At 34.7% G+C, this 14,883-nt stretch overlaps 1 protein-coding gene across 5 annotated transcripts in view; it reads left to right on the forward strand.

The window, feature by feature from the left end:
- LOC145675643 (uncharacterized) overlaps nucleotides 1–13,999 on the forward strand; it is an 898,816-nt gene extending 884,817 nt beyond the window's left edge. For all 5 annotated transcript variants that reach the window (XM_081746197.1, XM_081746201.1, XM_081746200.1 and 2 more), the window contains 4 exons: nucleotides 548–748; nucleotides 3,060–3,340; nucleotides 6,258–6,413; nucleotides 11,421–13,999. In XM_081746197.1, coding sequence (XP_081602323.1) covers nucleotides 548–748; nucleotides 3,060–3,340; nucleotides 6,258–6,413; nucleotides 11,421–11,507 — 725 coding nt within the window. In that variant the 3' untranslated portion in view covers nucleotides 11,508–13,999. The remainder of the gene's footprint in view (nucleotides 1–547; nucleotides 749–3,059; nucleotides 3,341–6,257; nucleotides 6,414–11,420) is intronic.
- Nucleotides 14,000–14,883: the final 884 nt, after the last annotated feature.

Below are 14,883 nucleotides of genomic sequence, written 5' to 3' on the forward strand. Positions count from 1 at the left end.
GAAGTCAGTGACTACCAATACATATGAAGTTACCATACTCTAAACTTGGACTTCGGGAAAACACTTTGAGGTTTCTGTTAACTTTTCCGCAGACCCAAATGTTTTAACGTTTTTCACTCAGGATATTTTGAACATTCCGTCTGCTTGTGGGCCTGCTTCATGTGCAGTGATAAAACAGATTAGAACTACGGTGCAAAAGAACGCAAGGTCCATTGTAAATTCTTTTAAAAAGAGCCCAGTGAGGGAAGCCATGCCAAAATATCTACTTGTATTGATATTATTGACATAAGTTCTGTACGACTAAGCTACTGTGCCTCCCACTAAATGTTTGTTTTGTAAAAATTTAATGGATTAAGCAGACATCTAACTTTAAACGTCTTCTTAGAAAAAAAAACATTTTAAATTATTTTCTTGATTCTAAATAATTTCTGTAATTTTCTAGACGTAACAACTGTGTTTATATTTCTGCTGTGTCTTTTTTTTTTTTTTTTTTTTTTTTTTTTTTTTTTTTTTGTAGTATTTCAATATATGTACTTTATTTTAAAAGGTCTTGGAGGAGAGAGTCGTCAATTATATATGTCGCTATTGGACAGTTCACGTTCATGTGATCATACGCCTCGCCTCTTTCATCTGTCCAGTGTGTCCGGGGTATTTATTGCTACCGAAGTTCTTTCACCGTATCGATGTAACAAAGTTGTCATGCCATATCCATTCCTACAGTCAGATCTGTATAGTGCCAGTCAACCAGGTAAGTAACTTTTAGTACGTTTGTATGTTTGTAAAATAGTTCGAGGGATATTAACTGACATGTGACGTTATATTTACAGTTTCATAGAATCTTGATATGTGGTACCTGTAATCTTCATTCTCAACGTATCCATTCATTCCAGATCTTTTTGCTCCCCTGTGTCCCTGTGTATGTTAAATTAGGTGCAGTAATGCCCATGCCTACAAAGTGCTTGGACACAGTCCTCTTAAAAAACAGTTATCGTTCTCCCCCCTTTGCCCTACAAAAAAGTAGTGAAGAAGGCCGAAGTTGTGACAAAACCAAGATAACGTGCTTTGTAAGCTAAATTTTATTCAATTTAGGGTTCTTATAAGCATCATTATGGTTTAATCTAAGATAACTTGTTTTGTAGACTAAATGTTATTCAGTTTAGGGTTCTTAAAAGCATAATTATACTATAATCTAACAAGGGACGTATGCGAACCATGACAGCTAGATATTTATGAAAATTGGTACCCTGACTAATTGTGGATCGCTAATCATCGTGGTTATAGTCAGTCGGTGCGGAAATGCCTTCTTTACCTGCTGTGTGTTACGTGTACCAAGCACTGACTGGATGAGGCTTTGCCAAATTATACCTCAAAAACGCCGGGAAAAGACCGAGAAATGAAAAATGTATGCAGGTAACCTGATACCTACGGGAGGAGAACACGGCAGTAGTGTCACACATGCAGTGTTGCCATCTCAACACAAACTTATAGTTGGGGGCCGCAGTGGCTCAGTGGTAGAGCGTTCACCTCTGGTGCATGGGGTCCCGGGTTCAAACCCTGCTCCCGCCAAGTGAACTTTGTGGTGGACAAACACCGTGTACGTGGGTTTTCTCGGGGTTCTCCCGTTTCCTCCCACTTTCTTCATTCCACCATTTCATTCATTTCTCATAATCACCGTCTCCTTTAGCCTAACCGGCATAACCGTGGGACGTAAAACTCAACATTTCATTTTTTTTTCACAAACTTATAGTTTTCTCGAATAGAACGTACAGTAACTTAAAGATTCTCTTTGAATAGCAATCTGTTTTGTGTGTGTGTGTGTATTTCTCTTTAGCTGTTATGCTAACGATGGGGACCGTAATCTAGGAGTATATAAAGAGTATACTAGGAATCTAGGTTAGAGCGTTGGACTCACGTCCACGTGGTCCCTGGTTCGATTCCCGGCCGGTGCTTCCCAATTTTCGGCGTCCACCCACCGTCATGAGGCAAACTGGGGAGTCACGTGCATGAAAGACGTGACGGCCAAGTGAGCTCCCAATACGCCGGTTAGTGACAGGGCGACGCAGCGCGCTGACCGTGTGCTTGTGACTAGACTAGGCTGGACGTAGTTCAGCCAGTCGCTGACAGATGGCGTTGGAGCGGCTCAGGCCCTCAAATGGTCTGTTGTTACACCAAGTGGTTTGGGATTTTGTTATGCGAATGCCTCAGCATGCTTTTGTGTGTGTGTTTGTGCGTACATTTCTCCATCGCTCGCTTTGTCTTTACGTTCGTTGTCGGAAGTTTCCCGCCACACGAGCATCCCGTGTGATTTTCGCTGCTATTTTTTATATTTATAATTTTGTTAATTTACATTTCTATTGTTATTATTTCTTAATCAGGAATATGTTAATTTCAATTTCTGTTAAGAGTCTTCATCCCGGTGAAATTAAAATACCGCTAATTTTACAGTTATTATGTGATATCTTCAAATAGATAAAAGATAATTGAAATATGGAACAAGAGCGCCCTAGACAATATTATTTTGCGTGAGGTACCGTTATCACAAATCACCTAGTGGTTTTCCGTTTTCAGCTGTTTAGAAACGCAAAAATAAATGCCGATTTTCAAAATGGCTCGAAATCGAAAGCAGATAAGTGAGTCGTGATAACGGTTTCTTATGTAAAATAATATTGTCTAGGGCGCTCTTGTTCCACATTTTAATTATTTTTTTTATCTATTTGAAGATATCACATAATTACTGTAAAATTAGCGGTATTTTAATTTCGTCGGGATGAAGACTTAATATAAAGGAGAAAAACCCTCTTAAACTGAACGAGATTCTGGAACAGATTAACTTCGGATTCCAAGGCACCAAAGTATTTCGACTTGTTGGTGTAACTTGGTGACGCGTAAACAGAGAATACTGCATATAATGAAGCGAAAGAAATGAAATACATGTACTGGTAGAAACGTTGTTCTGATAGCACAGTGAGCTGTCAGACTATACCTTTTATTGTAATAAGACTGTACTTAATATATACGATGGTCAAATCCTGAAACAAATTTTTTCTGTGCTTTTATAGCTCTCTTCTTGTTTGACAATCATCACGAACTGTGGTTGTGGCAAGGCTGGTGGCCAGACATCGGAGAGGATGGAGAAGGTGGTCTCACAGGTTCAGGTAGCGTCCGGTGGCAAGCGGAGAGACGAGCGGCCATGCAGACTGCACTTGACTATTGGAAACACAAACACCCCAACAAAACTCCAAGGGCTTATTTGGTTTGGGCTGGTCTTGAACCTTTGAACTTCACTAACTTGTTCCCGGAATGGCAAGACAGAGACGATATAGCAGAATTAAACATAAAGGTAACATTGATTTGTTGGTTTGAGATGATATAGCAGTATTAAAGGTAACATCGATTTGTTGATTGATTAAATAGAGATGATAGAGCAGAATTAAACATAAAAAGTAATATTGATTTGTTGGCTAGTTAATTAGAGAGTAGTGGTTATTATCACTGCCTGTCACATGAGAGACCGGGATTCGATTCCCCACCCAAGAGCCATGTCATGTAATGCATATTGACAAGGCTAAATTGATCAGGTTGTGTTAGTTGAGATAATAATAAATAAATAGATAAATCACTATGTGAGATCATTTCTGATATGCAAATAAAGCCAATATATGTAAGTGTGAATGAATTTCGAAGTGATTAACATCTATAAATACAATGCAAAGGATATAAAAGCAAGGGGATAAAATGTAAGTAATGGAGATTCGTGACTAAGATAAGACGAAAAGTATAGATCAATCTAGATGTAGAATTACTTCCTTTCGGAGTTATAGGCTGCCGAAAATATGAAAAAAATGAACTTTTTAAAGGTCCATAGCTCCAAAACTATGGGACCTACCGTAGTCGGGTCAAGACTTCACTTAGGAACTATCATGTGCGCTATCCAAATATCACAATCTTTCGATACTTCCGCAACAATATTTACTACTGAAACATGTATTTTTGGATAGCGCACATATTAGTTCCTAAGTGAAGTCTTGACCCGACTACGGTAGATCCCATAGTTTTGGACCTATGGACTTTTAAAGTTCATTTTTTCATGTTTTCGACAGCCTCTAACTCCGAAAGGAAGCATTTGTGCACCCAGGTTGGTCTATACTTTTTGTCTTATCTTAGTGTCAGGAATCACCTCTTAAACATTGTCGGTGTTGTTTTATATATTATTGACATATCGAGTTCATGCACAAAAAGATTACATGAATGTAATAACAGTAGCCCGCCGTCATTTTTGCCGTTATAACCTGTCAAAACAAAGTTGGAAGTCATACCAGAGCTGTGGCTCATATTTAATAAATCAATTGGTATGGCCATGAACCATTCTAATCGTGAAGAAGCATTTACACTTGCGTGTTAACAGAAAGGTGCTACAAAACTATTTTCGCCTATATCACTACGTCACTTTAAAATATACTCCTTATAGCAAAAATTGTAGTATTAAAATCTCAAACGAAGAGCTCGAGAGGCAGTGTGCGTAAAATGCGAGAGTCCGAGCATAACAGGAGAAATAAATAAATGAAAATAAGAATAAGAAAAAAAAGAAAAAAACTAAAATAAAACACAACCAACCAAATAAAAATAGAACTAACATCGTTAATCTAACCTCTGTTTATACACCGTCCGACAGTTAAGTAACAAGACTGATATTATTGTGACCAATAAACAAAGATAATGTAATAATACATGTTTATTATTCAAAGTATATCCCTTCTCCGTCAATATAGCGAGTGGCACAATCAGGAAGGAATTAGAACGATCTCTGCAACTCTGATGATGATAATGTACGAAATTGTGGAATGAAGGAAATAGGAGAACCCCCATACAGTGTGTTTGTCCACTGCAAATCCCATTGGAATTGAACCAGGGACCCTTCACACCAAAGTTTAGCACACTACTAGTAAACCTTTACGGCCGCAAAGAAATTTTGTTGGTGAATGTGATGCTCATCAACGGTAGGGTAAATTCATTTTATTTATTGTATACAATGGATTTATACAGAGATTTTTATATGTGGTCTATTGTTACGTGACGCAATCATTGTCAAAGAATTTATTGTACTATCTACATAAAATAATCATTTGATATTAAATTACATAATACTTTACGTTTTTCACGCGGGAGACCGGAATTCGATTTTCTGTTGAGATCCATGATATGTGCAATGTATATTGTCAATGCAGCATTTATCAGATTGTGTTAGTTGAACAATACTAAATAAATAGGTAAATAGTTATATGAGATCATTTCTGACGATTACGTACGCATGAAACTATCGTTATTAAGATGTTCTTTTCCGTTTACCTTCCATTTCGTGAATACTTAATTCAGCATTCTGTACAATAAGAAATCAGTAATAAATATAACGAAGTCGACAATTGCAACAATGCGTCGCAACGTGAAATGATAAATCTGAATGAGGTTACCGATGATTAAAGTTGATTCGAATCGAATGCGCACCATAATTATGTATATCACATCTGAAGACAACAGGATCGTAATATATTCGCGTAAACATTGTAATGATTAATTTCTCACTGGTGAACCTACACGTTTCTTTTCCTCATAGACAGGAATACTTATGGTTAGACATTTTTTTGTTCGTACGTTGTCACTTTCACTGTTCCAAATTTGAACATTTGCGGGTTTTTTTCTTACTTGTAAGTGATGAGCGCTTAAGGACTTCAAGCGCTCAGTTCAGTTAACAGTAGTTCAAGTAAGTTTCCGTTTAATTAGACCAGTGATGGACGACACTTTTTTTTTGGAGCGGGCCATCACAAACTTTAGGGAGGTCAATGTAATTAAAAACAGCAGTGGTACATTTTAGAAAATACTTGTAATGCTAAGCCTTGTTACATAATCGGAGATAATACGAAACAATGTGATGAATGAAATGGTAAAATGGTGCAACATTGATTCTCAGAAATGAAATTAAATACTGATTTCTCAATCTGTTTTGAATACAACACTTTCGAAGTAACCAATTTTTTTCCTACTCGTCAAATTAGGAATCATGTCAAGGCCCGGATAGACTCTTTTATTGGGCTGCATCGCGCTCGTGAGCTGTAGTTTGTCCATCACTGCATAAGACGAAAGCTCATACTGCTCTATAAAAATTTAAAAATTGAAGATTGCATTCAGTGATCAAATTGAAGTGTATACAATACAATTTTCGTATTGGTTTGTTTAAATATTCATCTCTTTCTTTCTGTCAGGATGGTAAGAAACCAGGTGAAGTTCTTCCGTTAGAAGAAGAGCTGGAGCGATTGACGCGCTCTACTTATCCACCTGCTCAGTTGTTACAGCGGCCTTTGCCCGATGGAGTTGATCCTACTCGCCTAGAGTTGTACCTTGCTCCTCAGTACTTCCAGGTAAATTATTTTTTCGAACTTTTACGGATTCGGTATTATTTTAGTAAGGATTTCCTCTATATAAGTATTGGAGAACTACCGGTGTTTTAAGAATTCAGACCTGTATTTTTTTTTTCTTTTCCATCATTCATTTAATTTAATTTAGTTTATTTGGTATTTGACATAGACCACGTCAGGAGATCTGATTTGCTTCCTTTATAAATTCAGGAGTTTGGATTGTCAAAGTTTGAATGAGTAGTCTTCGGTAAGGAAAGTTAGCCTCAAATAAAATGTTACGGACAGCTCTGTATGGTATAGTGTGGCCCATTTGACACATTATTGAAACTGTGTAGATTTTCTAGTTTAGTAAATTTAGTCAATATACAGCCGTTACTCACATGACCAGTCGTTCTTTCAGAAAGTGTTCCGGGAAGGGGAGGCACACGTAGTATTCCGGGGGGCACTGCTGGTACTATTTTATTTATTATTATAGACGTATTATTTTGGTCCTCTCTGGGGGGTATTCTCAGAGCTCCGGGGGGGGGGGGCAGGGTCTCCCCAAAAGAAAGATGTTTGGAAGAAACACTGCACATGACATAAATGCATTTGAAATACTTCATAACATTAAGTTAAGATTCCTAAATCAAATGTTCAAAATGAATGTACAAATTATAACTTGTAAGCACAGAAGAACATATTACACCACTAATGTTGTTAGACAATAATTTATCAAATTCAGAAGTAATACCCTTTTGTAGATGCCCAAGATTTGTAATTTTTCAAGAAAAAAAAACTTTCGTCTTTCATTATTTTCCAGACAGGAAACGCTGCACAAATAACTCAATCACATTTGGGTAGTTGTGGTAATGTAACAACCACTACTTTTGAAGAACGAACACATTTATCCCGTGATAACTTCTAATCATTATAACCAGTGTTGGAAGTGGGGGGGGGGGGGAGAGCAGAGGCGGTATGCTTTATTACGATTTTGACACGACATACCAGCTATCTAAATGTTGAAGTAAAGTGAGGGTATGTTTCCTAACAGACTGCATTTCCACTTACGTAATGACGCAAAACCATGGGAGAGCTTCTTCGTAGGTACTGGGGAAGGGGCATGGAGAAATTTTGACCCCCGCCCCAACTTTCTAAAAATTTTGTTTAAAAATGTCCCCATATGTTGTATTGTAGACAATTATACACGAAAATGTTCAAAAGCGAGTATTTATGTTAACAATTTTTAAACAATTTCTCGCGGGAAAACTCCCGGACCCCTTAGTCGAATGAGGGGTATGCCAGACCCCCGGAAGGGGCACCCCACTCCACAGGAGATAATCTATAAATTCACGCATGTTCAAATTGTCAGATTTGAATGCATCCAAAGTTCGCTTCGCACTTGTACATATAGAATAACCAAATCCACCATTATTGTATATAACAAAAAATATAACAACAGGAACAATATAAATATAACAATAACAATATAAGAGACAAGAATTTTAGGAAAAGCAAAAATGGATCAAAAGTTTGTAATCTTGGCCAATAATTAGATTTTGGATCAGGGGCCGTAAAATTTTTGAACGGTCCCTAAATTGTTTTCGTATTTTCTACGGAATAACTACATCATACGAGTTAAGTGATAGTTTGGGTTTGGCTACACTATATGTAGTTCTCTAGATATAAGGCCTACAAGAAAATTTTTGATTGAAATATATTGCATATTTTGATGCATTTTTGGATCAGGGGCCACAAAATTTTTGAACGGCCCTAAATCGAGTTTTCGTATTTTCTACGGAATAAGGACATCATATTGAGTTAAGTGATAGTTTGGGTTTGTCTACACTGTATGTAGTCCAGTTATAAGGCCTACAAAAAATTTTTGATTGAAATATAATGGATCTTTTGATCCAAAAATATAACAAATGTTGGTGTTGTCAACATGAAATTATTTCTACATAAGAAATAAAATCTTTAAAGTTAAAGTGCGAAGCTATTCCTCAATTACTGTGTATAATAATAGATGTATTGAAAGTATATTAGCATCCACTTTCCAGTGACAGTATGTCTTGATCACTGAAAAACCAGAGAAGGTATGTCTTCGGCACCGAAAAACCAAAGGCAGGATGGCATACCACCGCATACCGCCTCACTTCGACCACTGATTATAACCTTACTTAATTGCAAATGTAACAATGTTTAAATCATGTAAAAGATCTCTTCTTACAACGTGTTATTCACGAACCTCGTCAAAATGTATTGTTTTCATTAAACAATACTGTATTTCTGTCAATTACGAGTTGAGTAATAGCTAGTGTAAAGTGACTGGTGGCACACGCTATATGTGAAGTTAGTACATATTATTTAAGAATATACTGAATAAATTACATACACGAATGGTGAACCTTTGGAAAAAAAACAAAAAACAAAATCTGTTTCATTTTAACTCGAGTTCTACAGGATGGCGCACGAAATTCCATATACTGAAAATATGTAATAAAATCCAAGTGTTTCAATTTTGGCATGTGTAACGTGAATACATTTATGGCTCAACTTCTGTGAATGCCGTGCGTGTACGATGTGGCGTTCTTTTGTTTTCAACATGGCAGACAACGGTCGGACAAAGAGCACAGAAAGCGAAAACAGTGTGTGGCTGTAATACAGGAACGTTTTCATTTTCGTACCAGATGGACACCCTGCGGGCACACTGTGTATAGACTATCCACAAACTTTGAAATTGGTGGTAGTGTTGAGGAAAGGAAACGACCACGTCTCTCCATAGTCCAGAGAATATTGTCACGGTGCGAGTTGCCTTGACACAGTCCCAGTAAGTCTTAATCCCTGTGATTATTTCTTATGGGGGTATTTAAAGGAAACTGCCTACCAGAGCAAACCTCGAAACATCATGGAACTGCGAGCAACCATTCTGAAATTTTATCAGGGAATTGGAGAGGACTTGTGTTGTAGGGTTATATATTGGGTCGATGCATAAGTTCATGTGGTTTTATTTTTATTCTGCTGTTCTATTAATTCAAATACAACATAGACATAACATTAACATATTCTATGACTGTAACAATACATTGCATACATTTTACTGTCACTCACAATCACTCAGTGTTGTATTCGCCTCCACTATCTGTGACCTTCTGCCAACGTTCAGATAACAGATTTCTACAGGCGAGGCATTGAACTGCTAGCTATTGGTAAAGAGAAGCTTTTCTGTGCTGTTCTTTCAGCAATCGCTTCATTCTTGTACACTACACAAATTGTTCTCGCAGTTTCTGCTGCACTGGATCCTCGGTTAAACTCGAAGAGTAAAATATGACGGAAATGATCACTTTTCTCAACTTTACATTCCATATTAGTTTGTCTGAAATATATACAATAATACGCTTACAGTATTAAAAAAAAAAAAAAAACTGTTTCACAACATACAAATTCCAAAGTACGGTAAAACAACGGAATAACGATAAACAATCGCTTCGCGCCGCATTGCTGCCAACCTAAAAGAAAACCTCACGAACTTATGCATCGACCCAATATAAAATAACATTATTCTTCGTCTCAATGAGGAACACACGAAAAAGGTGCACATATTGAACATGTCGTTCATAGTCATTAATCATGCGCCTCCCGAAGAATAAATCAATGTTTATCACATATTTTGAATATTAAAAATTATATTAGGGAATATAAGGGTATGACATTTCGTGTGCCACCCTATTAATCACTTTACAATCGAAAGAATAACTAGTGCTTTGCCAAGTTTTGAAGTTAAGAAAACGAGGAGTGATTTTTCGAGCCGATTTCGTACGATGGCTTTGTCATTGGGTATAAAGTGTTGCCAATACAAGACTTGATTACAGGAAGTTATAACAAATCTAGCATTGAAAGTCATTGGCTAATATTTTAATCACTTTCTGTTTTCAAAGCGAATGGATTACATACTTTCGAAATCCGAAAGTTCCCCGCAAAGGTTAGTTTAACCGTGTCACTTGTTCCCCTAACATAGATCTAACTTAAGACCACGTGCATTTGGCTAATTGGAACTCTGGTATGATATTCGTAATCGTTGATTGTGATTGAGCTGTCTAGTTACATCTAATTATTTCACACGAAGAGTTTTTTAAATTATACTACTTTTCTCTGTTTACGGATATCAACTTTTTTCTTTCCTTTTATACGTTAGAAACAGTTTGTGGTAGTTTGAAGTTGCTAAAATTCCGCACCCCTTAGTATTTTGCAGATTTGCTTCAGATCTCTGCTTTAATACAAGGGCAAAAAGGTTTTAAAAAATCCTTTTGTCCCGATTTTCGCGCCTCAGATACATGATGGAGACATGTAATTGGTGCCGTTTGAAACTCTGTTCTGTTCTGAAGAGAATGACGTACGAACCATGATCCTAGGGTAAATAGGGATGTCTCAAGAAACTTTACCTGAGATTGTGTTTTATGCGGGAATCGAGGGTATTGTGGAGATATTTTTAGCACATTGGTAAATATTTTTTACCTTTTCAAAATAGAAGCCTGAAATTTTGTACACACATGTAGTACTCTCCTTAGTATTTTTCAGTTTATTTTGAAATCTGTGCGTTAACACACAGGGAGGGGTCCAGAGAGGCTCAAAATAATAATAATAATAATAAAAAAATCCCGATTTCTCTCAAAATTCCCCATCTCAGGGACGTGATAAAGAAATGTAATTGGTACCGTTTGAAAGGCTGTTCTATTCTGAAGAGAATGAGGTACGAACCATGATCCTAGGATAAATAGGAATGATGCTGCAGCTGCTTGACTGAAAGTCTGTTGTCACACAAATGAAAATCGAATTACTTTATGGAAACATGTTGCCCTTTATAAGTGCAAGGGTTCTAAAATTGAAAACTTACCTATTGAGAAACTTGTTGTTGTAGAAAATAATTCTTGCAAAGACTTCTTCATAGTGTCCATTTCTTTCATCGTCAATAATTATGTTCCTTTCATCGTCAATGATTATATTATTATTATTATAATTATTATTTTTTTAAAGGAATTGTTGGGAATGTCGAAAGAAGAATTCGATGAGCTTCCAACTTGGAAACAGACAAATGTTAAAAAAGAAGTTGGTCTCTTCTGACACGTTGCCTTCCAGAGGATTCTAATGCATGCTAGTCCACTGATCTCCTCCTGAAAAATAAAAACATTTTTTAATAATAATGAATGTACATGTATATCTATATATATTGTTGGAATTAGTATGTGTGTGTGTACATTTTTTTTTCAAGCGTAAGTGCTTGAGTGTGTGTATGTGTGTGTTGAATTTGTAAATATAAAAATGTACATGTGTATGATAGCACAAGAAATGCATATATTGATCTTATCTGCGACGTTAAAGAAAAATATTCAACTAATGTGTCTTCTAATTCATCATCCTTTTTAAAGATGGTGGCCGTGGGTCTGTTAATGTTTAACGGAACAAAATTAAGGCGAGTCTTTAAATAACAATATTGAAAAAAGAAAAAAAAAAACTATTAAGAAAACAAGAGGTAATGTAATAATTTTGATACAATTTACAAAGTAATTTTTTACATTTTATTAGTACCAAAAGAAGAGAAATGTTGAAAAAAATAGCATTTCACGGGGGCTCTCTTATCCTGCAACAGGATTTATATGCGTTTTTTTTTTTATTTGCACTTATAATGTCTGCACTTCAGTTAAATGTTCTTTAAGATAAAAAAAAAAAAATAAAAAAAAGTCATTTGACTCCAATTTCCCTATTTGTATACAAAATACTTTCCATTATGTTACAATGAGTTTCTGCTAGTTTTTAATGAATTGCGTTGTTTTTTTTCTCTGAATGTTTTTTTTTTTAAATAAAATGTTGGGCTAATATGGGGGAAACTTTTGTAATGATAAAAAATAAATTAAATAAAATTCACTCCTTTTTATCTGTGCTCAAATAACGTTATTACTATTACTAATAATATTAAATATACATATGTTAATAATTAATTTAATAATTTTTGTGGATTTTTTTCCTTTGTCTGTGATGTGATTGTTTGTTGAGGAGTTCCGTGAGTTTTTTTTCGTACAGCACGGTTCTTGTATGAAAAAATGTTAACTTGTTAACCGTGAGCTGTGATTATTTGAATGTTCGTTTGTTTTTTATGTTTGTATGCAAGTGTGTATGTATATATAAATATATATATATATGCTGTATGTGTGATATGTACGTTCCTATCAGGTCTCGCTGTTACAGGGACTGTATATTTTTTTTCCTTCAACGTCTATGTTAAGACAACTAAAAGAAAATGAGTAAGGAAAAGCAATTTATTGAAGTGTACAGAGAGCAGAGCAGGCAATTGAAATATATGTCCTTGTGCTGCTAATTGCACAAACTTCAAATGACTGATGTGCCTTTTTTTAGCTAGTTGTTTTTTTAACACTACAAATAAGAATACATAAATTCTGGCATTGGTGAATTATAATTAACAGCAAGAAAAAATACATGTAAAGCTTCTAGTCCCAGTTCAGTTTTTTTTATTTTATCCATTATACTCAATAATAAGCAAAGTATTTTTTAGCCAACGATGCCTTACTATGAAGCTTTTCCCCCCCATTGTGTATTTTCTAAATTTGAACCAAAAGTATCTTGTTTACTCGCATAATAATCACACTTTTTGTACCAATTTTTTAAATGCGAAAATCCAACTGCGACTATTACGTGAGAAACTCTGCCACTCATTTATCGATACGATCAAAATTTCGACTTTTGATACATACAGCATTATGTCAACATAATAAAATATTGCCTACATACGGTAAAATATTAAAACCTATAAAAATTAAACTCGTAACTTACCGATTCGAAGTTGAAAAAAAAAAAAAAAAAACTATATTGACATAATCGAAAAAAAAAAACACACACACACACACACACACATGAACAACAACTATGTAATACTTCAAAGAAGAACGTGAAGGGAAACATCAGTAAATACGAAAAGTTCTTTTGCTCGGACTCGCGCAAGACAAGTAGTTTCAAAGCAAGTCTTGTTTACAAAGACAAAAATCTCGTAGACTGCGACTTTTATGCGGGGAATTATTTGGCAAATGTTTTTACAGCAAACATTAGGTGCGACTATTATGCGAGTAGACACGGTATTGATTAGAAAATGATACAGATCCAGTATTTCACTGTATTCATAATGTATTTTTGTTTCTTTCCAAGTAAAGAATGTAAGGGTTGTTAAGTAACATATAAATGGTTAAAATAATAGTAAACAAGAAAAAAATATTTTCCTTGCAGATATGTATTTTCATATATAAAGCTTCCAAATCAAATATAAACAAGAATATATTTACTCCCTTTTCTTCCTATTATTTCTTAAAAAAATTGTTACTGGGCTTTAAAGTGCCAATCATATTTTGTAAATGTGAAAGAACTGACTTTTTCTTGTTTAATGAATTGTTTGTTTCGTTCATTTTTTTTTAATGCTGATAACTTGTACATGTTAAGAATTCCGAATAGATGTAAAGGACGATTGATCATACGTACTACTTCGTTTGTACATAGCATTTTCACAGGCAGTATTTAAGTTATGCTTAATAAATAATTTTAAAGAAAAATCTTTATTGCATTTCTTTTGTATTGTACATTTTTCTTCCTGTAAAAGAAGTACAATTTATTGACTGTCAAGTATAAGCAAAATGTTTTAAAAAAAAAAAAAATCTCTTGGACTAGAGTAAATTGGTTCACTATGAAAAGAATGGAATAAATTGCTTTGTTTGTCTTGAAACTGTCGTCGATGAGTGCTGAGGCGTGAATATTGTATTTGATTACCTACACGTTTTTCGTCCATATTGACTTTGGAACCATTACTTTAATAATTAGTACTTTTCTGACTAGAGTATATATATTTATTTATTAAAATTAAAAAAGTCATAACAGTTCCAATAACTTAACGTTACCTTCATCAGACGTTGACTAGCAAAATTATTTTCATAACATTAAATTGTTATTGTTGTATAATTTTGTTTCATTTTATAATTTTAAATATGTAACAATCAGGTATTGTTATAATTTACTGTTTCATTTTAAATTTTTATTAACTGTAATTTTTATTTTTTAATGTAACATTATTATTATTATTATTATTATTATTATTATTATTATTATTTTAAATTCATCTCAATTCAATGTTCTATCATATAATTTTATTTTTATTGCTTCTTTTAGTAACTTTTATATCCGTGATTTTTATTCTTCAATTTGTTCTAACAATCTATCCAATAACTCATATATTAGAAGTCCATTTGTCCAGTTCATTAATCTTTCATTTCTTTCTCCCTTAATCCTTCGCGCTTCTTTCCATTTTCTTATTATTGTTCTATTCTCTTTTTCTAGACCTTGGACCCCTTCCCAATCTATATCATGTGCTATTTCTTTGACATGTTTGTATATAGCGTTATTCTCTCTTTTAAGTCTCACATCGTCCCTGTGTTGTTTTACT

Source organism: Thermobia domestica, chromosome 18, assembly GCF_964235325.1.
Source record: "Thermobia domestica chromosome 18, izTheDome1.hap1.1, whole genome shotgun sequence".
In the NCBI taxonomy this organism is placed as follows: Eukaryota; Metazoa; Arthropoda; class Insecta; order Zygentoma; family Lepismatidae; genus Thermobia; species Thermobia domestica.